Source organism: Nelumbo nucifera, chromosome 4 (assembly GCF_055504915.1).
Source record: "Nelumbo nucifera cultivar China Antique chromosome 4, China Antique-T2T, whole genome shotgun sequence".
Lineage (NCBI taxonomy): Eukaryota > Viridiplantae > Streptophyta > Magnoliopsida > Proteales > Nelumbonaceae > Nelumbo > Nelumbo nucifera.
In genome coordinates this window covers 91925525-91949773 of record NC_142652.1, presented here as the reverse complement: position 1 = coordinate 91949773, position 24249 = coordinate 91925525, and the positions used below count along the sequence as shown (strand labels likewise).

The 24249-nt window shown below is 37.4% G+C and overlaps 1 protein-coding gene across 1 annotated transcript in view; it reads right to left on the bottom strand.

Annotated features, from left to right (window-relative positions):
• The window catches only part of LOC104611244 (uncharacterized), a 38404-nt gene extending 15538 nt beyond the window's left edge, over window positions 1-22866 (bottom strand). Inside the window, exons 1-7 of the mRNA XM_010278227.3 lie at window positions 22375-22866; window positions 22137-22242; window positions 13547-13607; window positions 13143-13438; window positions 10872-11011; window positions 8120-8194; window positions 5823-5913 (exon numbers count right to left, since the gene is read on the bottom strand). Coding sequence (XP_010276529.1) covers window positions 5823-5913; window positions 8120-8194; window positions 10872-11011; window positions 13143-13438; window positions 13547-13607; window positions 22137-22242; window positions 22375-22617 — 1012 coding nt within the window. The 5' untranslated portion in view covers window positions 22618-22866. The remainder of the gene's footprint in view (window positions 1-5822; window positions 5914-8119; window positions 8195-10871; window positions 11012-13142; window positions 13439-13546; window positions 13608-22136; window positions 22243-22374) is intronic.
• Window positions 22867-24249: the final 1383 nt, after the last annotated feature.

The window sequence follows — 24249 nt, the reverse complement described above, 5'->3', positions numbered from 1 at the left end:
TCTACAACCAGCCCCTCAAGAAACCCCTCTGTAACTGGATCTTGGTTGGATCTGCCACAACAAACTCTTCTTCTACATTTCCCTCCACCACATTTGTTAGATAATGTGAAGAAACTCCCTGATGTACCATTTTATTGTAGTCCTTATTGCATTGTATTCTTATTTATTATTATTTTCACTTCAGCCCTGCAAGGGCCTCTCTGTAAATTCTCTAAATTGTGTTGCCCTACAAGGGCCTCTCTGTAATTTCTTTAATTTCACTTTCTATATAAAGGACCCTTGGGGGTAGGGTCGAATCATCCATTCTTCATCCCCAGAATTCTGTATTCTGCTCTGGGTCTGTTGACATGGTATCAGAGTAGGCTGCTCTATAATCTCTGCCCTTTCCTTGCTCATTCATTGGGCATATTAGGGTTTTTTATTCTCAGGGTGTTTTTGGCTGGTGTTAGGGCTGTTCTCTTTAATCCTAACCTTTGTTCCTCTTGAAAGCTTCTGTCTGGAAGGATTTCTGACTGGCTGTGTCGCCCAGAACCTTCTTCTTTCTCTCAGAAAATCAGCAGAAACTGACAAGTCTTGGAGGAGTTCTGGTCTTCTCTCCTGGGCGGCAGCAGATTTGTTTTCTTCCTCCAACTGTGTACTGATTTCTCCAGGGCAGCAGCAGCTTTTCTCCTTGTGGTTCAGTTTTGAACAGTCACAGATTAAGGAATCTCAACAATCTGGCTACTTCCTCCCTCAACAGCAGCAGTTTCGAACCTGGTTTCTTTTTCTGACCGAGGAACTTCAACAGACATCAAGTCCTCTCTTTAAGCTGATCTGGAAAACTTCTCATTTCAGGTTGGTGTATCACACTATTGTCATAACCAACTGTTATCAATCCTTGGAACCCTAGTTTTTGTGCTGCCCTATGATATTTTCTTCTCTTGGTTATCAGTCCTTGGAACCCTAGTTTTTGTGCTGCCCTATGGTATTTTCTTCTCTTGGTTATCAGTCCTTGGAACCCTAGTTTTTGCTGCCCTAATTCTGTGGTGTTTATTGGAGGATTTTTTATTCTTCTCTAAAGTTTCCTAGTGAAGTTGCCTTGGATTTGTCTGTATTTCATGCTTCAGCCCTCATTTTACTTTTCTAAAGAATACTGTGTTCAGCTGAAGTAATTTTCTGCCTTGTTCATTGCTGATTTTAGTACTTTTCCAACATCAATGTTGATATTCTGGGTTTTTCTTTTTGTTTTTGCTCATTTCTGATGGCTGAAAATGTTGATTTTCTCCCTGTAAAATTTGATGGAACTAACTACAATATGTGGAAGTTCCATTTTGATTTCTATGTTGAGAGAAAGGGACTTGAAGGTTACTTGAATGGGACTATATGTAAACCTGATGATGCTGAGGCTGATAGTAAAGTCTATACACAATGGAAGCTAGACAACGGAAAGTTAGTCTCCTAGATTTTGAGCTCCATTGTGCCTCACATTAGTGTTCCTATGAGAAGACCGAGGACTGCCTATGAGATGTATGCCTATTTGAAAAAGGTTTATCATCAGTCCAGTATGTCACGGCAACACATTAGAGAGGGTAAGACCGAAAGGAAGGGAGATAGTTCCTTGACCGGCTATGATGGAGAATGACCCATCAGCTAGTCTCACCTTATCTCTCCCAAAGAGGAGGTTATATGCCTAAAATAAAGTTGGCTTACCAGTCATGTGTTTTAAGGCTCCAGATTCAATTAACAAGGGGAATTAGATGTATGAAATGACACATGGAAAGCAATGGCAGTGTTATACCTAATGTAGATGCAAAGGAGGTAGGAGTAGGGCCAAAATCCATCTGACGAAGTGTCCTACCATATAATTCCAAGTGGTCACAAAAAGAGTTGATGATCTCTTCCTTGGGGTTAGAACCAGAGTGTTGCTCCTGGGGTACCATGGGACTAGTCTCTTGAGATGCCACATTTGTCAAGTTATATTTCTTCTGATTTTGCTGGGTTGGCTTCTTACCCAGATCAGATGTTGATTTCTTACTCAACTCTTGAGCCCATTTAGGCTTGCCATGGAGTTCTCAACATGTGTCTCTAGTGTGCCTGGACTTCTGATAGTGAGTGCACCAAAGCTTGTCTTTGTCATCCACTCTCTTCTGTGAATCACCCTTTTTAAAAGAGCCTCCAACATTTAAATTTGTACCTCTTCGGACTATTAGTGCAACCGGCTCCCACTCTGTACAATTCACCACACTTCTACTCTCTACAGACTAAACTAAGGCATAAACTTCCTGAACTAAAGGTAAGTTCTTACTTCCTACGATTTGTACCCTCATGGACTCATATGTAGGATTCAGGCCCCCCCCAAAAAAAAAAAAATAGCAAATACCCATTGTTGGGAAATAAGTGACTTGTAGGCCTTTGCATCTTCACCACGCTTCCAATTCACATTTTGATAATGATCCAATTCCTTCCAGATTGATGTCAAATCTGAGTAGTACACCGAGAGACTCCTCTCCCCCTGCTTGCAAGTGGAGGATACAGCGTATAATTGGTATATCTTTGCATAGTGCCTTTGCTTTGAATAGGTAGATTTGGTTTGTTCCCATATTTCACAAGCTGTTTCAGCCCACATAAATGTCTTCCTTACTTGTGGCAGCATGAAAACCAATAGCCATGACATCACCATACTATTTTCTTGGTCCCATTTGTCATGTTCAGCACCTTCAGTCCTTGGTTCCTTCACTTTACCATTAATATTGAAGGGATGAGAGATCCATCATATGGATAGCCGAACCCTGCACGAAGGTAGGGCAAAATTTCAAAAATTTCTCTCTCCCATGTGGGAATCACATTCCCTGTTTAGAAAACTACATTTTCAATGATCAGTCTTGAACCCTAAACCGAACCAGATCTAAAACAAAAAGGGTAGGAGAGGGAGATACCTGATACGGAGAAATAATAACTCCCAATGAAGGTGTTCACGCCCAAGGAGATCTCCAAAAACTACTCCCACTGAAGATGACATAGTGTAGGGTGGAGCAGAATCAGCAAGTGGTTCTTCACAAGAACCAAATCCTTCAGCAAGAATTCGATGGTGGGTATGTGAGCACGACTTCAAATCAGTTTTTCACCAAAAACTGATATCAAGAACCTTTCTTGATCGCTCCTACAGGTGGAGAACGAACTGGCAATGGCGGCAGCAGGAGGAGAAGACAAGAGCAGAAGATGGCGCAGTCTTACTGTTGCTTTTTTTCTCTCTTGTATCTGAGATCAAATTGAGTGAATGGAGGTCCGCCCTTCTCCTCCTTTTATAGTCTTAAAGGGAGCAGCTCCTAATCTCATTAGGAGTTTCCTAATTCAAATCCTTATTTGAATCTGGACTCTCTTTAAGAGATAAGGATAAACCCTTATCTTATCTGCAGACTAAGATCATCCCTCCTAATCTTATTAGGAGTTTCCTAATCCAAATCATTATTTAGATCTGGACTCTCTGAGTGGATAGGGATAACTCCCTATCCTATCTGCTGATCTAAATCCCAGAACCGCCCCTCTTTAATTAATCAAATCAAGCCAGTTCAATTTGGGCTTTAGGCCCATTAAGTCCATGTGCTCACTAACCTTCCAAACTGCTGCCCAGTTGGATTTCCTTGTATGGCGTGGGACCCAAGCATTGATCTACACATCAGCCACATGGGTTCAGCCCAGCCTCTGTTACAAGGCATGGCCGAATTCACTGTAGGAAACAGTGAACCCCTGATCCCATCACCATAGGCTCTTAATGGGCCCAACACTTACACTAAGTGGTCCCTGGGTCAAGCCACCTTATAAAAACCCAAGGATTGTGGGTAGATGCAAGATTAGCCCATCAGGTATTACCCTCAATGGTCTTACACTTAACCTCTCAGCCCATAATGATCAAACACTGCCCGACAAGAGAGGACCTCTCCCTCGACTACAAGGTACAGTGTTGCACTCTCTACTCACATGGATCCCGGGAATTAAAACATTTTGCAAACATTTTGAAACCGTAATATATATGTATATATTTATATAAATATATTTTGCAAAAACACATTTCAACGATTGAAATCGGTTGCCGACAGCTTTGGTTTCCATCAGAGAGAGTGCATCCCCGATCATTACCTTTGTCCGACAAAGGGGCTGATCCTGTCACTATGATCACTGACTCAAATGAATTATCGGACTGTCCCAACATACCCAGGTTTTGACCCCCTCTAAGGATCTCACCGATTGGCATATCAAAGACAGCCCAATCCGACACCTACTGAAGTATCATAATCGAGTCTAGGGGTCAGGTGTAACATTCCAGTTTTGCCCATCAATCTCCAAGGTCCAGGGTAATACTAGAATTCTGGTCCGGTTCAGAGTTTCAAGAAAACCCACACTGCATGTACCTCAGGTCTCACCCTAGCAGCTGAGACAAGCTACTCCAACCAACTTGGCGGCACATCAGTGTCAGCCTTGGCAGGATAAATCTCCCCAGATTTATCCAACGGCTGTGAAGATTCTAAACTAACACGAGTCTCATATGTGTCCAGTTTAAGGGTATTACACAGAAACACACCATAATAACATGAATCAAATATGTACTTTATTCATTTAAAATAAATGTCATAATGTACATCATTCTGATTGGAGCTAAGGGCATACACTGTCTAACAAATATACCCTATTTTCCCTCTAGCAGTAATGTAAAGTTTAATTCCCCTAGACCATTCAAGGTAGTTTAGTCCATCAAAGGGGATTACAGCCATGGGGAAACTCATATCCATCCCCCCACTCGTTCCATTTTGACCTCCTGAAATCCCAGAAGTTGCAGATTTCTCAAACGACATGATTCAAACACTTTTCAGTTTCAACACACACCTTATGATCCCTCCTGACACCAAAAACAGTCCTAGAAACGCACCAAAGATGCAGCCCGCATGCACACATTGCAATCTGGACACAATCTGAATACAGACCAGCTTTAATTCTCCAAAAAGAACAAGATTTTAGGTTGATTTTAGTGTTGTACTGCCTTAACAGTCACAATTCACCAACTTCCAGACCATCCAAACACATTGACTACCAGGAGGGGTCATAAAACAGTACCATCACACCACAAAGGTTAAAAAATAGGTCATCCATGACCTACAGGTTTTCTGTTTTCAGGTATGGGATCACACGATCCATAAAAAAAGAGGTTAGAACCTCACAACTTCTCTGACGACACTCAGCTTTGTTTTTTCTTGGTACACAACCAAGAGAAAAGAAAAAAAGAACAAGTTTGTACCAGTTGTAGGTCAGCCTTTCGGATCTCAGTTGAAGAAGACAGCAAGATAAGGAAGAGAGAACTTGTTCGCTCTGCTCTCAGACCCAGTAGAACCGCTCTTATACCATATTAGTAGAAGGAGCGGAGAAATAAGTAAGAAGAACAGAAGGGAGAGAGGGGAGAGAAGCGAGAAGAGAAGAGAAAGGTTTTGGAGTCAAATCTGGCTGGCGGCACCAGCTTACATTATCATATATAGGGCGACATAATTAAAAGGGAAAAGACCCTTATGCCCCTTCTGTAGTTAGAGTACATAGACAATGACAAAAAAACTACTTTAACTAGACCAAACAGACCCTAAATCAGCAGAATACAAACATAAAAAAATAAAGTAAACATTCCAACAACACTCATTGCAGGAAAGATATGATGAATGATATAAAGTAAAGCCATATTGCAGATATATATCATATTGAATGATTATCAAAAATAATACATATATACATATATATCATATTGAATTACACAAAAACAACTATAAAAAATACATGATTAAAAATCATTAAATCAATCATACCATTGATATTCCACACTCTAATTGAGCCATCTTTTGATGCTGTAATAATCTGCTCTGAATTTGGAGCAAAGCATAACCAAGTTACAGCACTCTGGTAATCAACAGAATAAGAAAGTGCAAAACATCAGTAGTTATTTAATGTCCATATATATACAAATATGTACATACATATATCTAGATATAGATATAGATATAGATTTAGATTTAGACATAGACATAGACATAGACATAGACATAGACATAGACATAGACATAGACATAGACATAGATATAGACATAGATATAGATATGTATGTAGAAAAGAAGGCTAAATGATCAAGGAATGCTACACATGGCAAATTGGTACAGATTCCCAATATGGCCCCCCAACATTCCACTTGTCCTCTAAGAGCCTTTTTCTTTATCAGCAATAGAAAGCAACATTTTATTATGTATCAAGAGAACCCCTTGTGATGTAGGACCAGCTCAATTCTAGTCCTTAGAGAATGTTGAATGGCATTCTTTAGTCAGAAATTTATGGCTGTTGATGGTTGTAATGGCTTCTTGGAGGAATAAGAAAGAAAATAGGGAGAGAAAGAAGACAGAAAACACCTGGAACCACTCTAGGGTATGGGAATTAGCACAAGCTGAAGAAAACTCAATAAGCTCCATTGATCTTTGTATAAAATGTCCATACATATTTATAGACTCTAAACTCATAATAATCCTAGGAGTCAAACTGTTAGAGTCATAATAATCCTAGGACTCAAACCAAACTGTCATATCCTATTTCAATTCAAAGAAGACTCAGTAACTTTAATCCTACATATGCAATGACCCTCAAATTTTAAACACAAGTAAACTATAAATAGACAATACAGAAAAATTGTAAAATAACAAAAAAAAACCCTATTATGACCTGTTGTAAGGCCTTCTTTCTAGAATAAGTCTTCAAGGGTGCTGATCGATTTCTATCACTTTGTTTCAAAAGATGAGGCAAGAGGACAAGTACAACACCCATGGGCCAACATCTCATAAAGCAACATACTTCTGCGACCTTGTCTTGCTAGTGCACGAGCAATGTTATTTCCTGATCTTGGTGTCTACCTGAACAAGCAATTCAGATTTGCCAATGACATGGTTCCTCTTAGCAAGAACCTAAGGGCCCCATCTGCTCTAGGTAAGAATCAGTCAATAATTACTTCACTTGCACCAAATCAACGGATTACCAAAACAAAATCCATCAAGGTTAAGTTTTATCCTTCCCCTTTTTTCGTGATACCCATGCTGCCTCCAGCTCAGGTTACATGGACATTACACAGGAATCAGAATCCAACGCATAACCACGAGTCTGAGTCAACAAGACAAAGAAACAAGGATTCAAGGGCATTAATTTGTTGAATTTTAACATTATAAACCTAAAGAAAAGGGTCTATAAGATTATTTTTGTTACTTTATAGGAAAAATGGCAATCATTGTATACATTAGTTGTTCATTTATGTTGAATAAGCAAGGAGAAAAAGAAAATGGCACATAAAGTGTCCTACAAAAATCCATGGAGTGTCAGAGTCTGATGTGTGTCCAACATCGACACTTCATCCATTTAGGAGAGTCCATGTAACACTGCTCCAGCTGCAATCTTCTTGGGCCAAAAGTAGCCATTGAGGGCCATCTTTTTTAGAGTTTTCAAACACTGTCTACATATTTGCTTCAAAATATCATTTTTATAAGATTTTTAAACTAACTTTTGGTACAACAAATCTTCAAGCTAGGATCCATTGAATGGTTTGATCCTGATAATTCAAATGTAGGATAGATGCCAAGTTATGGGTCCCCAGACCAATTACAGGTTGAAAGAGCTAGAAGAGCTAGGAGCAGACCGAAAAGGACTTGGGTGGAAGTAATAAGAAATTATTTAAGCACTCATAATTAAGTGCTGGACATGGCACTGAACAGAACAGAATGGTGAAAAAGGATTCATGTAGCCAACCCTATATAGTTGGGACAAGGCTTAGATGATGATGACTTAACAAACGGTGGCTTAATCTATTAGTTCAGGTAATGAGGTAAATGCTAGTCACATGATCTTTAAACTCAAAACCTCAAACATGGGTATATAAATTTTTTACATATATAATAAATCTCGGCTATAAGAATAAAAAAGCTGATATATACAACAGATATTCATTTCCAATTTTTGAACTAGATAAAAAGCTCAATTAAGAAATATTCAATAAGTAAAACGCTTAGAATGAAAAGCTTCACGACTGCCTTTGTCTGAACCAAAATCATATTAAGTAACTGAGATAACATTTCACCTTATGTCCCTTGAGCTGCATTACATTCAGAACCTCCATAACTGACCCATCCTTTGAATATATAATCTCCCACACCTAGAAAAAGTAAATTTGACCAAAAAAATCATATGCAAAATTTAATTATTATTTCAATAGATAGACTTGTCAAAGCTTTAACACGAAACCCTAAAAATGATCTAGCAGTAACAGCTTGGCATGCAAATTAGGCAATCACTTGATGAATACAGAAAAACAATAATATTAAATAAAACATGACAGCAGTAACCTTATGATTTCTCATCTGCACTCCCCCCCCCCTCCCCAAGCATACAAGACATTTTGAGAAATGAAGCAAGATGTACATATTCATGAATGGTAAGACATCAAATATGTCATTGTCAGGGATGTTCTAGCACATAAGCATCTTAAGATATTTAGGGTCTGTTTGGTTCATAGTTGGAATCGGAACCGGAATCAGAATGGTCTATTCCCATAGTCTGTTTGGTTAAGACAGGAATTGGAATGGGATTTCATTCCCAAGGGAGGGGGAGGTAATGGCCATTCCCTCAAATGGGGGAATGCCATTCCACCAGGAATGGGAATGGGTTTCCGATTCCACCCAACCAAACAGTTGGAATCAGGATGACCCATTCTGATTCTGATTCCAGAACCCTATTCCCACGAACCAAATGGGCCATTAGAGAAATTTGAACTGATCAACTGTCAAAATTGATAAAAACAAGAATCCTGTAATTTGTTGAGCAACAAAGTATTTAAATCAAATTAATAATGTTATGTCAACAATAAACGTTGAAAAGAATTACCAACCAAATACAGAAACCTGTAGGATGTAACACACTTGTCGACAGTAGCCCAATCTACTCTGCTTAATAACAAGATAAACAGGATGTCCAAGCTAATTAAATCATCAAGGATATGACATAACAAGTTTGAAGGTGCCTAAAGAAGCTCCGATATCTGAGTGAACTAAAAATAACTTGTTTTTCTGATAGGTAAGGTAAGAATTAAATGCGATTCTACTTATTTGAAGGACTCATTTCCACCAAAAAACTGAGCAAAATACACAAGGACTTCTAAATATTTTCTCCTTTTAAGACACTAGCCCAAGTGCTCATGAACAGAGATGTTCATGAGGCGTCCATCAAAATGAATAATGTGGAGCATGTATTGTTTCTACTCAAGTCAAACAGTTGATAAGCAATCAGCATTAAGATGCTCGACTATGCAAAAGGCAAAGAATTTCAAAAAGAAAATAAGGGCTTATGGTTTGGTTTCAATGGAGAAGGATTACAGCAGGCAAGGGGAAGGTTTAGAGATGATATTTGATAGTAATAGTCATGGTTCACAATTTCAACATCAATGGACTTTTCTCCATGTAGGGATGGAGAAATTTTGAAGATATTTCACTAGTTTTGATATGATATTTGGAAAATCTAAAAAAAAATCAAGATATTTCACTAGTTAACCACAGTCCCTTAGACATGTAAAACCCTGGTTTGCTTCTATCTTTAGTGCATCTTTATAAAAGCATCCCTGTACCATATAAAGTTGTAAACTATACTTTTTGCCATGCATAATACAATAAGAATGAATGAACCATGTAGAATAAAGATATGATGATACAGATAACCAAGGCATATGCTTTTATCTGTGAATATGATGGTAAGTGTAGGTATGCTAGATAATATCTCATGGACAAAAGGAAAAACAATTTGCATATATTTAACAGTGTGTAACAATGGAAGTTTCTATGCACATGACAAGAACAAGACTTTGTGTTTTTCTAAACTAACGGATCTAGCAAGATATTAACAAGTGATGTAAATGTAAATCAATACATACAAGCCAAACTGACAAAAAAAATGTAGAAGCTTGATGTAGGAGGGGGTAGGAGTCCTACTAATTTAAGATCTGACGGTGGGTTTTATGGGGGAAGAAGGGGCTTTAAGTATTAAAGATGAAAAATATGGATGGAAAAGCAAATAGACAGCTTGCTGTCCACAAAAGAATAAGTAAGAAATTAAAAAAAAAGAAAAAAAAAGGAGAAGAACTCTTGCTTTTATAATAAACAATAAAGAAATAGATCACTTAGAAGAAGAAATAAGAGAGGGAGGAAAAGAGAAAAATTCCTGGAACAATCAAATTTGCTAAACCAAACTTTATTTCATCAAATCAATTCATGCTTAATTGCAATTACAATGATTTTATTTATAGACTCAACTTATGAACTCGGATGTCCCTTTACAAACTCCAATTTAGACTAGGATGAAACTGACCCAAATTAACTTCTAATCGCTTTAAGACTAATACAAACCCATAGGTAACCTGTAGGGATACTTGAATAAGGACTCTAACTCCTAAACAACTCTAACAACATTTTCCTAATCCTACTGAAGCCAACTTAATGTAAAGGCGCCAGAAATTACTAAAAATGATACATTGTGATTTTACTATAAATAATAATTATAAGAATTACTATAAATATTAAGTCTGAAAGTTACTGTAAATAGTAATTTTGAAATAAAAGTAAAATACATACAAGACAAGAAGAAAGTCAAAAGGCTTTTTTCAGGCTGTTCCTTCTCTTTAAATTTGTTAACTTCTTTTTGGGTTTCCACAGAGGCTCAAATTGATATAACCAAGTACATGCTGCTGCATCAAAGCTTTAGATATGTAATGTAAACTTTGCATACATCTCACTTCATCCTGCATTCTAATATTTAAACAAAATTATAGGTATAGTACAGCTCACCTTCACATCTGCAGTAAATGCTGCAGCAGCAATAAAACGCCCATTTGGAGATATAGTAGCCATGTTATTTTTGAGCTGGTTTGTGTCAACATTCCCCAAGATCTTCCCATTCTTTCCATGCCAAATTATAATATCGGTACCTAAAAATAATAAATTATTAAACATAAAATTCAAATGAGAGTATTAAAAAAAAAGGAATTCCTATGGAATTGGTCAAATATGCTCCAATAATCATCTAGTAAGTAATAATGAAGGCATCCCTATCCAAGACCCAAGAGAAAATAAACAGTAATAACATAAAATAATCCAAGGGAGCAAAGTATTACACCCAACCTATTATTGACATGTAAATTGGGATGAATTGCGAAAAGGATTAACAACCACAAGTGTAATATAAGAAACCAGTTCCCCATTTTCTAAAATATGGGTAAACATGGTGAGTATCCCTAACCTTACATGTTGTAACAAGTAAGCTCAAAGGTCGTTTACATCTAAGTCAGGAAGATTTCACCCATCTACCCTTTACCAACTCCAACTTAGAGATGATCATGGGCCAGGCGGGCAAAGGGCTTAGCCTAGGCCTGGGCAGAACTTGCCAGGCTTCAAGGCCTGCAGATTTTAAATATTTAAAATTTGTTATACTTATATAATATAAAATATTATATAATTTATACTGCTCAGAAATTCACAGGCTCAGTTGGGCCAGGCTAGGAATGATCTTATTTGTTAAACAATAGATGACAAGTTCCACCCCTAGGTAAATGGGTGTCCATAACCTCTATAGACAATTGAGGTGGCATTATTGTATAGCACCATGATCTTACAATTCTGCATTTCAAAATAAAAAGAATATTAGGAAAAAAATCTCTTTATTGCTATAAAAGAATCTATTTTTGGCTTTAAAAAGTAGTATATAACTTATTAAAGACAGATTTAAAATTCTGAACTAACTATAACCTTCACCTTTCAAAATTGGAAACATTTCACAAACATTTGCCAATATATGAAAAACCAGAGGAACATAGAAGTGAAATTTTTCAATGAAATTTCAAAGTATGTAAGAAAACAAATTTATAAAATCAGAAGCTGGAGGACCATTAAAAGGATCTACTTATAACAATTCGGAGAATATTAAGACTCAAAAAAGAAGTTGACAAAAACATACAAATAAATGGTATCAAAGTTTAAGTCTTCATCCAATAGACATATATTAAAAAGATCTGTACGTATGTGCACGTCTATGTACATATACACATGTATGAAAGTATCAATGTGTGAATATATACATTTATGTATGCATGTCATGACATATAAATGCAATTGCCCCCTCTCTCTCCCAATGCCACATAGGCTTTCACCTTGGAGTATTCACATATAAATGTACATCTACCTAGGGTAATATCTATAGACAGATAAATCAAACCACAAGAAATGCAAAACAGAAAAGAAACTTTCTTTGTTCAAAATTTATCTAGAAAATGGAATACTTAGATATCAAGCTTGATATGGATTGAAAGAAATGTCAGAATCTGAAGTGGTTCACAAATGATGGATTCTAATGAAGGCTTTCATTAAAATACCAATCCATCTAAGATTTTTTTTTGGTGAGATTATTTGATTTAGTATATCTTTGTTGTTTACACTTTGCACGATGTCCTTCTTCAATGCTTTGATGCAAATGATAATTCCTTGTTTTAAAATATACTTGAATTTTATTACATTGTTTTTTTTTATTTTTTGGTGATAGAATTTTATTACATTGTTAGTCCATGCAATGCACAAATCTTGAAATATTTGAGATATGGCAACATAATGGCATCATTCTTTTCTACTCCAACTCTACTTCTTGTTGCCCCTTAATTAAACATCCATACGTAGGCAATATTTGTGATATATTGCTAACATTAGCCATGTTGAAGACTAGCAGCATAAAAAGCTCTATGTATGAATCAGAAGTGCCATGTAATCACAGTAAAGGATCCTCCATTACCAAGTTTTATGTAATTGCCACTGGATTTGTACGACATTTATAATCATTCTTGAATCATACTAGTATCCAGCAAAATGTTCAGTGGGTGCCTGAGGTTCTAAACAATGTAAAGGCCCACTACATGACAAATTTTCAGAGAGAGAGAGAGAGAGAGATGGATAATTTCATACACATTCAACTTGAAAGTTAGAAAAGGTAACACAGCTGACAATTCATGAAGAAATCAATTGAACTTGATAACAGAAAAGTAAAATTAATTACAAATGAAGATCATGTCATACCTTCTGAACATGAAGCAATAATAGCACTCCCATCAGCGGTACCATAACTTGCAGAAGTTCCAACCAAAGTCAGGATAGCCCTTTTATCATGGACTTTGTGGTGTTCCCACTTGATCTCTGGGAGGGGAAGCTTGGGTTGCTGCTTAGTTTCACTAGTAGTTTTGGTATTTGCTTCTCCATACATATATAAAGAAGAACCAGATAGACTTTGAGCAGCAACGACCAAATCTGATACCCCATCAGAAAAGACAACTGCTGTCGGATGACTTCCAGCAGGCAAGTTGATTCTCAAAAACCTGCAGAAGAGATGGAAAATAGAATCGCAAAGCAACTAGAAAATGTATTAAACATCAATTAATTTGCATTTAGAGACAGGTAAAGATAAGTGTTTCTAGAAGTCATACTTGAAGCTTTTACTTGAAACATCATCCAATTTAAACACCCTCACCACTCCATCTGCACAAACTGTAGACAGAAAGTTCCAATTTCATTGCTTGCATTGAAATGAAGGCTAATGCCATAGGAAACAGAAAAGAAAAAAGAGATTTACAAACTTACAATATTGTTAAACCTGGATGACCAGACTGGACTGGACAATATGACAGCCATCCAGGCCCTTTATGCATGTCTTGTGACTCCTGTCTCGTATTCCATAGGGCTTGACCAAACATTATAAACTACTTCACAATGCATGACAAACAATATTTGTCCTACTTTTAGGAACATTTCTGTTTTCTTTTTTAGTTCATGAATTGGGTAGTTGATCTGTACATTCAGGCCATTCAACCTGACATGCCAGCCTTAGCAGGTTGAAGTCTGGTCTGAGTCCAACATTACAAAAAATGTGCATGCTGTCTAGATCATTTTGGTTACAAACTATATTTTTTTCCAGTGTCTCATTACAACATGTTATGGTCAAGGTCAATTTCTCTCGTGAAGCGCTTTTCTTCTTACCTCAAGCTATGATTAGAAAACATTCGCTCACAGAGAACAAGAAGAATAAGGTTTATCTCAAGGGGAGATAGCACCTATAAGAAATGGGTTGAAAACTTTGATAGTCTCATTACTTTTCATAACTGGTTATATACATGATTATATAACTGACACAAATTCCAACATAACCAAAAAGCAGAGAACATGACAGACAAACAGAGTACAAAATTAGCAAATTCCAAAATTATAGTAGCAGAACTCCTTCAGTGAGTTGTAGCCATCGACATCATGGACTCATTGCTTCAATCACCCCAGTACATGGAAATTTTGAATTTACCAAGGATCTACGTACACAACATCCCCTCCTCATGAGCAGCCTTGTCCTCAAGGTGGAGAATGGGAAACTTCATTTCTAAGACCAAAAATCTCTCCCAAGTTGCATCGGATTCCAGAGCTCTTTACCATTTGATGAGGACTTCTATAACTGTCTGACAACCCACTTTGACCATTTGATGTCCCAGAATAGCTTCCAGTAATGGTTGTATTACGCCTACTTCTGTTAGAGATGATAAAGTGGGACTAGAAACTGCATGGGAACCAATTTTCTTCTTCAAGCAAGAAACATGAAAAACAGGGTGTAGTTTGGAGCTAGGAGGTAATGCCAGTTTATAAGCTACAGGGCCAATCTTATGAATATCTAATATGACCCAAAGTAACATGCAGCCAGCTACATGGGTTTGTGCATAGCAACAGGAATTTGTCAATATGGCTGCAATTTCAGATATACCCAATCACCAACCTCAAATATTCTCTCCATTCTGTAACAATCTGCAAACCACTTTATTCTTTCTTGAGCTCTACACAAGTTGTCTTTCAATAATTCTAAAATCCGATCTTTGTCCCTTAACTTGTCTTCAATAGCTTGAACCTTTGTGGCACCTAGTATGTAGAATAAAAGGGTGGGAAGTAGGGTTCCATAAATAGCTTGATGAAGGGTGACTTGGGTGGAGGAATGGTGGGTGGTGCTATACCACCACTCAACCAAGGGTAGCCAGCAAAACCATATATGCAGCCTAGAGCTACCGGAGCATCTTAGATAATTTTCCAAACACTTGTTAAGGATTTCAGTTTGGCCATCAAGATAAGGATGGTATGAAAAGGTTAAGTTGAGGGTCGTACCTTGAACTTTAAACAATTCCTTCCAAAAAAACACTAGTAAATACCAAGCCTTGATCACCAACAATGAAGAGTGGCATCCCATGTAAATGGAAGATGTTGCTCATCAAGATTCGAGCTACTACTGGAGCTGTAAGGAAGAGCTAGGGGTATGAAATGGGCTTACCACATACTTTGTAAGCCGATCTACCACTACAAGGATATCTGACTTCTTATTTGACAATGGTAAGCCTTCAATTAAGTCCATGGAAATTTTCGTCCAAGCCTTCTTACCCTCTAGTTCAGCGGAAATTTGAGAATTATCTGGTCCATCTTGATGACAAAGTATTGTCGAAGCAAGTAAGGGCGGCACCTTTGAACTGCAATAGCAATGAGTAACAATTCTCTTTTGTATGTGGAGAGAGAGAGAGAGAGAAATCAACCATGGAATGCGTGGCTCAAATAAACAATCAGGTTTCACTTGACGCACCAAGACTGGACAATCCCATTACTGCTGGCATCACACTCAATCATAAATGGTTGAGAAAAGTCCAACAAAACCAACACCAGTGCACAGGTCATAGATTCCTTCAGCTAATTGAAGGTTAGCTTTGATTCCTTGTTCCCCAACATCTTTCTTGAGAAGAGCAGTCAATGGCGTGGTTATTTCCCATAATTCATGATAAATTTCCAATAATATCTGATAAGACAAAAAATCCCCATAGAGCTTTAATTGGAGTATGCCATGGCCACTGCAACATACATTCCACCTTGCAATGATCCACTGATACTCCTTGGGTTAAAGATGGTGTGCCCCAAATAATCAACCACTCAACATCCAAATCTGCATTTGGAAACTTTGGCATATAACTTGTGAGCTCGCAAGACTTCTAGTGTGTCAAAACATAAATGTTGGAAATATTGTTCAAAAGTGATGTTGTAAACCAATATATCATCAAAAAATACTAGCACAAATTTCCTCAGATATGATTGGAAGACCTCGTTCATCAAGCTCTAGAAGGTAGGTGTGTTTGAGAGACCAAACAGCATTACTAAGAACTTAGAATGCCTTAATGAGTCCTTAACTCTTATTTGATGGTATCCAGATCTTAAATCCAGCTTACTATACAAGCATGATCCATGGAATTCATCAAGTAACTCATCAATGACGGGCACGGCAAATCTGCCTTTAATAGTGAGTTGATTAAGGGCCCTATAGTCAACACACATTCTCCAAGTACTGTCATGTTTTTTTTATCAATAACTGAAATAGTTCATTAAATTAAAAACAAGTACAATGATGAAAATGGGGAGATTAGAAATATGATTATTTACAGCATTACCCAAAAAAAGTTGATTTCTTCCCACCCCTTGTTTAGCCAAAGAATCAGCAAAGGAGTTAGCATCTCTTTTCATCGATTGTAGGATGACCTCCATGTCTTGTAACAGCCTTCTAATTCTCCTTCTCCCATAGATGTAGCCCCACCAACCAGCATCTTCCTTTTGCAGCCAATTTATAACCAACTTTGAGTCCCCTTCAATCACCAATTTACAGATAAGCAATTCCTTAGCTTTTTGCACTCCTTCCGGCACACCCATTATTTCAGCACTCAGTGAGTCACCCACACCAATCAGAACAGAGAATAGAGCAATAACTCTTCCTTCATCATCCCTAAAAACTCCTCCAATACCTTAAGGACCCAGATTTCCTTCACTACTACCATCAAAATTCAGATTTATGAAGCCACCATTAGGTAGGGATCAAGATGGCCTAATAACAACCTTAAAAGAGAAGAAGCAGCAGCTTGAAGCCACTTCCTCATCAAATCACTGGTAAGAAAGTCCTCAGAGAGTTTCAAGGACTTCACCCAATGGACCACTCTAAGGATAATGATCCAATTAAGGGGCCCCTGCTTCTCTCCTTCCCTGAAAAGATTATTTGATTCCTTTCTTTCCAAATCGTCTAACACACATCCGCCCTTGTACACCTCCAAAGAGTTCTCTCCTCTTCTTTGGCCAGCTAACAAAGTTCGAGGAAAACATGTTTTGTACATTTGGTAGGGAGTTCCACCTACGCCCAAACAAAAAGAGAAACTATATTCAAATTGAAGAAGTGGACCTGATAGGGCTCGATTTGAATTCGAATCCTATCGGTAAGTCAGATCTTCGGATCTGATCCAATCCGACTTGTTTTCTTTAAAAATTAATAAATTATTAAAAGAAAAATAAAATATACTAATTTAAATAGAGTAAAAACAAAAAATACAAGTACTTTTAATTATTTTCATCATAGATATACATTTTTTATAAAAAAAATAAATAATATAACAATTTTATAAAAATATATTTATAAATAAATAAATAATATATATGTATTATATATATTTATTTATATTTGTACATATATAATACATATCGGATCAGATCTTCTCAGATCGGATAGGGGTGATCTGAATCCGATCCGATTTCTAATTGGATCTGATCCGATCCTATTAGAAGACCTGAATTCAACCAAATAGGATCAAATCTCGGACCATGTTCCGATCCATTTGCACCCCTAGGTTAGATAGGACAAAAAAAGATAGGAATTGTTCCTTTAAGGGTGAATTGCCCAACCAAACATGTTCCCAAATTTTGACAATATTCCAGAGCAGGGATTATACCTGATTAATGGCAAGAAAGAAGGTAGGATGGTTGAGTTAGGAGGACTGCAAATGGGATGATCAATTCATTAGCCAAATAAGGAGTTCACATGCAACAGCTTTTTTGGGGCTTTATTGTAATACTGTGTGATGTATTGTTTGTTTTATATTTTCTTCTATATTTCTGTAATTGGCTCCCCTTTATTAATAAAATTTTTCTTTGCTAATCAAAAAAAAAAACAAAAGAAAGAAGGTAGGATGGCATGAATGGATTCCATGGAGAAGATCTTGTAGCCCTAATATTAACTCCAATGTCCTAGCCTTCAATCACAAATCCATGAATGCTAATGACCACCTTTGCCCACAATTTATCTCTATCATTTGGCAATCTCCACAACCATTTAACCAATAAAGCAATATTCCTCTCCTAAATATTCCCAATACCTAGGCCACCACACTTATTACTCCTACCGACCATCTCCTAACTTACCTTATGATCCTTTTTTTCCTCCCCTGCTCCCATAAGAAATCCCTCATCAGCTTTTCTAGCTTTCTACTAACCCCTTGTGGAATCCTAAACACCAACATGAAGTAAGTAGGTAGGCCGGCTAATGTGGACCTAATCAAAGTTATCCTTCCTCCCAAAGATAAATAATTGCTTTTCCACAAAGTCAATTGCTTTGTAAACCTTTCAACCACTGGGTTCCAAAAGTTGCTACCTCTCAAATTATCCCTCAAAGATAGACCCAAATAAGTCATAGGCTATTGAGGAACAACATAACCCAAGATTTCTGTTCCCTATGTTATTTCCCTCTCTTTCATGTTCAAACCACAATACAACTTTTGTTAGAATTGATTTTCAAATTGGACATTTGCTCAAAAATTTGTACAATCTATTTAAATTCCTCAACCATCGCAAGTCACCTCCTTCATAGAAAAGGATTTTATCATCATCAAATTGCAATTGAGTGGTACTTCATCCTCTCCAACCCCTTATTAAACTTCTAAAGTCAGCGATCATAATTAGCCTCCCAAGTATATCAACAATTAGAGTGAAAAGGAAGGGAGAGAGGGGGATCTCCTTGTCTTAATCCCCTAAGGGATAAAATTTATCCACCACCGTACCATTCACCAAGATCGAATAGTGGCAAGTCCTAACACAACCCAGAATCCATTTACACCACTGATTACCAAAACCAAAAATTTTCATTACCTCCAATAAAAATCCCCATATGCCTTCTCCAAGTACCGTCATGTTTATGAACTAATAAAATGGAAGATGAGAAAGGGCTTACACTAGGTCTAATGATTCCTGACTTCAGCAGCTCTTTACTATCTTTTCTATTTCATTCTTTTGAAAGTAAGGGTATTGTCAAACATTTACCGAGGTTGGCCCTTCCTTAAGGGGGGGAGGGGGGGATTTGGTGATCATGAGATTTGGGTGGAAGAAGTCCTTGAGGCTCTTGAAAAACTTCTATAAACTCCTCTAGCAATTTTTGTAACTATGGATCTAACTCATCTGTCTTGATTTCAGTTTCCAAGCTAAGCATAGAGCTTACTGCAGTTTCTAGCTCCTTTAATTAGCATTGTAGAGTCTACTAATTCAGGTGAAGCAGAGGAAATCCCTCGCAATTGATAGTTTTCGCCTTGCTGCTAGAAGTTGATAAAGGGCTTGGAGAAGTCCCAAACCACCAGGCCCAAGGTTCTCAACCATTGATCACCTAAGATGGCATCACATCCTCCAAGTGAAAGTAAAAAAAAAAAAAAAAAAAAACTTGGACTGGGACACCCTGAGATTGGACCAAAACTACTCGGCATCTACCACTATGCTTCAACCATTCCCGGCTAGCCACCATCACTTCAAAACAAGCATCTGATTGAACCAGTACCTTTGCTTGCCAGGCCACCACTGAATCAAGGAAGCTATGTGTGTTGTCACTATCAATAAGAATAGTAAGAAGTAAGCTATTAATGGTTCCACATAACCTCACAATCTGAGGAGTTCTGACATCCAAGATGGCATGTAGGCATATTTCAGGTGAGTCATTAACCCAATTATAAGATTCATGATCCAAGTAAGTCTCCTCTTGAACAGTCCTACCCAAAATAGTCGTTGGGTCTTGCAACAATGGGTGGGACTAATCTTCTCATCACAGTGATAGCACAAACCTTTTTCTCTTCTCTCTATAGCTTCTGTCAGGGTAATCAGGTGATAGCTAGTATGAACTTCAATACATTGGTTAGAATATTGTTCTTGGGTTGAGAGATATCAACCTTGGTGGATCGCTACCTCATATTGACTTCTTATTTTTGTACGAAAGCAAGGCTAAAAGCAATTAGTAAATCTACAAGAGCCATTATATGGACACCTAATGAGCGCATTGATGTACAAACTTATTGAATAGCTCTTGTAGAGCCCTTTAGCCTAATTAGACAACCGTTGGAACTCTTTTTGGTACTCTAAGGCAGTTACAGTTTGTGTAAGCTTGGAAAAACAACCAACAAAGTCCTCACTTCATGAAGGACCAAATCAAGCATCCATTGCCTCAACAAACTTGTCCCAAGTCGGGTTGGGTTGGTAATCATCATATTCATACCATTGGTACTATTCAAAAGCATCACCTTCTACATTGAACGAAACAATACTGACCCATTGAACCTAAGGAACTTCATGATATTGAAAATAGTATCTGGCCTGAACAACCATCCAGTAGGAATCTTGCCATCAAACCGAGGGAAATTCATATTCATGGTTCAAGTATGAATACTGCCGTTCATGCCAAAGATCTGACTGGCACTTGTCATAGAGGCTTCATGTCCAACATTCTTACCAGTTGACCTGTTTGGATCACTGGAGTTAGCTGTTAAACTTTCAATTTGTCACAATATTTTTTTGGATGGAAGTTGCTTGTAACTCCTGCACTGATGCTTGTAAGGATTTAATATCCTTATCTATTTGATCTGCACAGGTACCTTTAGCCATGACAAGATCAGAATGCTCCAATACCAATTTTTTATGGTCAATTTCTCTCATGAAGCTCGCTTTCTCTCACCTCAAGTTAAGGTGCCTAGGAATTAGAAAACACTTGCTCGCAGAGATCAAGAAGAATAAGGTTTATCTCAAGGGAGATATACTTTTCATAATTGGCTATATACATGATTACATAACTGAAACACACTCCAACATAACTAAAAAAAACAAAGTACAAAATAACTACTTCCTAAATTATAGTAGCAGAACTCCTCGTGGGCTATAACTGTCACCATCGTGCACTCCTTGCTTCAATCACTCAAGTACGTGAAAGTGTTGCATTTTCCCAGCATCTACGTGCATAACACAACACATGAAGACTTTACAAGCAAGGCAAAGTAGCAACTTTAATAACAAGAAAACTAATTCCATATAAATGCCACCCCAAACAAAAATAACAATCTTGACTGATATAGCAAAGATTCTGTTCATGGTAGTTCTCACAAAACAAATGGCGGTATGAAATGATGGAAATCAAGTAACTATGAGACTGCATAAAGGTCTCAAATTTCAGTAACCAAAATGAACCAATTGACTACCCTTAAAAATGCAGCATTTACGACCAAAAACACTATAGAACCCTCAACCTTCCTTTTATGGTGATTAAAAGAAGGGGTGGATTAAGGTAAAGGGAACAAAAGTAAATCTTCAAAATATGACAAGTATGAGATGGGTATGAAAGATGAGTTGGGAGGCAAAAGTTTGAAGATGACTGATTAAGTACAATTGGACGCCATTTCTCTATCAAATGAACTGAAAAGGCAACAGAAAGTGAGGCGTTTAAAGCAACACGAAATGAGTTAATTCGAATGTTTTCGCCCAGCGGAGTTAACAAGTTAATAAAATAAGAGCGCTCTCTTGAAGTAATCAAGTGTGCCATCAAAATGTAAAAGCAACCCTCCCCAACTGTTATCAATGCCTTTATGGAACTTGTGAACTTTTCTGAAAAGAAACGTGACATCAAGCTTGCTTGCGGAATCTTCTCTGGTTAAAGAAGAAATTGTGTAAACAAGGCTTATGGCACTGCAAACTACAAACTAACAGAAAAAATGTCAATCGAATACCATAATTAAAATGCATGGGCGCCAATTGCCTATTCACTATAATGTAGACATGGTATCCATTGGTACCCAAGATACGCTATAAGTCAAATAGTTATCTGCATTTGGGTTAAAGCATAGCCCCATAATTCTAAAATTGTAAACTACATATACAGATAACATTAAAGTTTACCAGTCGCCAAGTTCCGGCCATCGGATGAGAAGCATAGCCCTGTAACTGAATCACCATGACCTTTCAGAGTATTTGCATCCAGTGGATGATGACGTTTGATTTGATCCTGGTATGTTGCACGTAAATTTTAGATATAGAACATCTAAATATAAAATGATGAATGTTAAGTTCAGGAATGTTGTTATGGGCCCGGGCGTGCTGCCGGGCGGTGTGTCCATAACAAATGTCATCATTAAACCTTTTCGGTGGCATGAGAGTGAGATTTCGAGCGCAGTTTCCTGGGTGTTGACTGAGGAGACTTTAAAGGAATCTGAGCCGCAGTGGGTTCAGGGTTTGCGATAGTTTGAACTTCGGATCTTTTCTTCCGGAAGTAATCACCGAAGAAAAGAAGAACGAGAGAACCCCCGACCAAAACCGAAAATATCGAAATAGGAAGAACGGAGAACCCTAGAAATGTTGAAGACTGTGATTGAGGCTCCATTTTTTTCTCCTTTTACTAATCTCGTTGATCGATCACCAAACTGGTGTTCTCAATAGATTGCCTTTTATACTAAACGGTGTACCGTGGAACTGTGGAAGCTTCCACCGGTACCAGAAATGGAAAATGAACACTGCGCACGTAAGCGCTAAACGGCTAAAGGATTGAATCCATTGAAGAGAACTGAGCAGGTGGCGCCATTGCAGCACCTTCACCGGTCCTCGTGTCAAGTCCTGGCGGGAATAGATCATCATAAATTCCTAATTTTGCAGTGCTTAAAATCCATCGGATTATAATCTTTTTTATTGGTAGAAATAGTTTTTCTTCTTTCCAAAAAAGAAAATAGTTTTTCTTCTTATAAACCGAATGAGATGTTAGATGTTTCTACTAAAAAAAAAAAAAAATATATATATATATATATATATATATATATATATTGTACCGGTCCAATAATTATTTGCCACGTCATTCAAGTCTCGTGATAGTGAAGACGGTTAGTTTGTTTTCGCTCCTTTCTGTCTTCCGAGCACCCAACGGCCAGCTTTCCGCTCGTTCTGTGGACACGTCACTAGCATTGAATTTAAGGTTGAGGTGACGTTTAATTTACGGGTGTAAAGTGTAAACGGATAGAATTCGAATTTGTTTTAAGACTTCAAATATATTTCATTCAATTTAAGATATTGATACAAATAGATGCCAGCAAGACCAATTAAAGTTTAAAGACAATTTCTTAACAATAACAAAATAAAGAGATGGATGAAGGAGAATCTGAAGAACTTTTCAAGCCACAGTAAGATGAATTAAATCATCAAGTGGATAAGTATATCTCCAAACCACTATAAGGAGAGTGTAACTAACATGAGAGGTTTCCAACAAAGATGATATCTGAGAGTGGAGGTTACAAATCCAAAAAGTCATAATCTGTAACTTCCAACCAATTCAATCTAATCCGCAAAAGACGGCATAGCCAATAATTGTAAACTACCATCCAATACATCGGATAACTGTCAACTGCAAACTACCATCCAACACGCTGGAGAACTGTAACATCCATCCACAATGCCATTAAACTTTAACTGCCATCTATAATGTCGGAGAATTGTACCTGTCACCTAGGACATCGGAGAACTGTAACTGCCATCTAAATTGCCGAAAGCGGCAATACGTGAAGCAACTTCCACTAGTGGATATCGCAAAAAGGATTCTAGAGAAAGAACTCCATATCAAAATGCCCGCAAAAAGAAATAAAGCATAAAAATATAGCAAGGAAGATAGGAGAACAGAGATAACAAAAGGAGAAACATAGAAAACAAAAGAACGAATGGGAGAAGAATAGAAAAACAAACGAACAGAGAAATGGAGAACATAAAAGGATAACAAAATAACAGATGGAGAACAAAAATAGATAACAAAATAACATATGAGAATAGGGGAGAAATGGAGAACATAAGAACAAAATAACGGAGAAAGGGGGGACTCCCGAAGGGAGTCACCCCTAACAAACAACTCTACGGTGGACAAAGAACAAAAAAGAAACGAAACCTCAAGAGAGTTCAAGAGCCTCTTTGGAAATAGAGAGAGTGTGTGGTGCTTTTGCAAAATAAATGACAAAGTTTGGTCGATTAATAGAGTCGG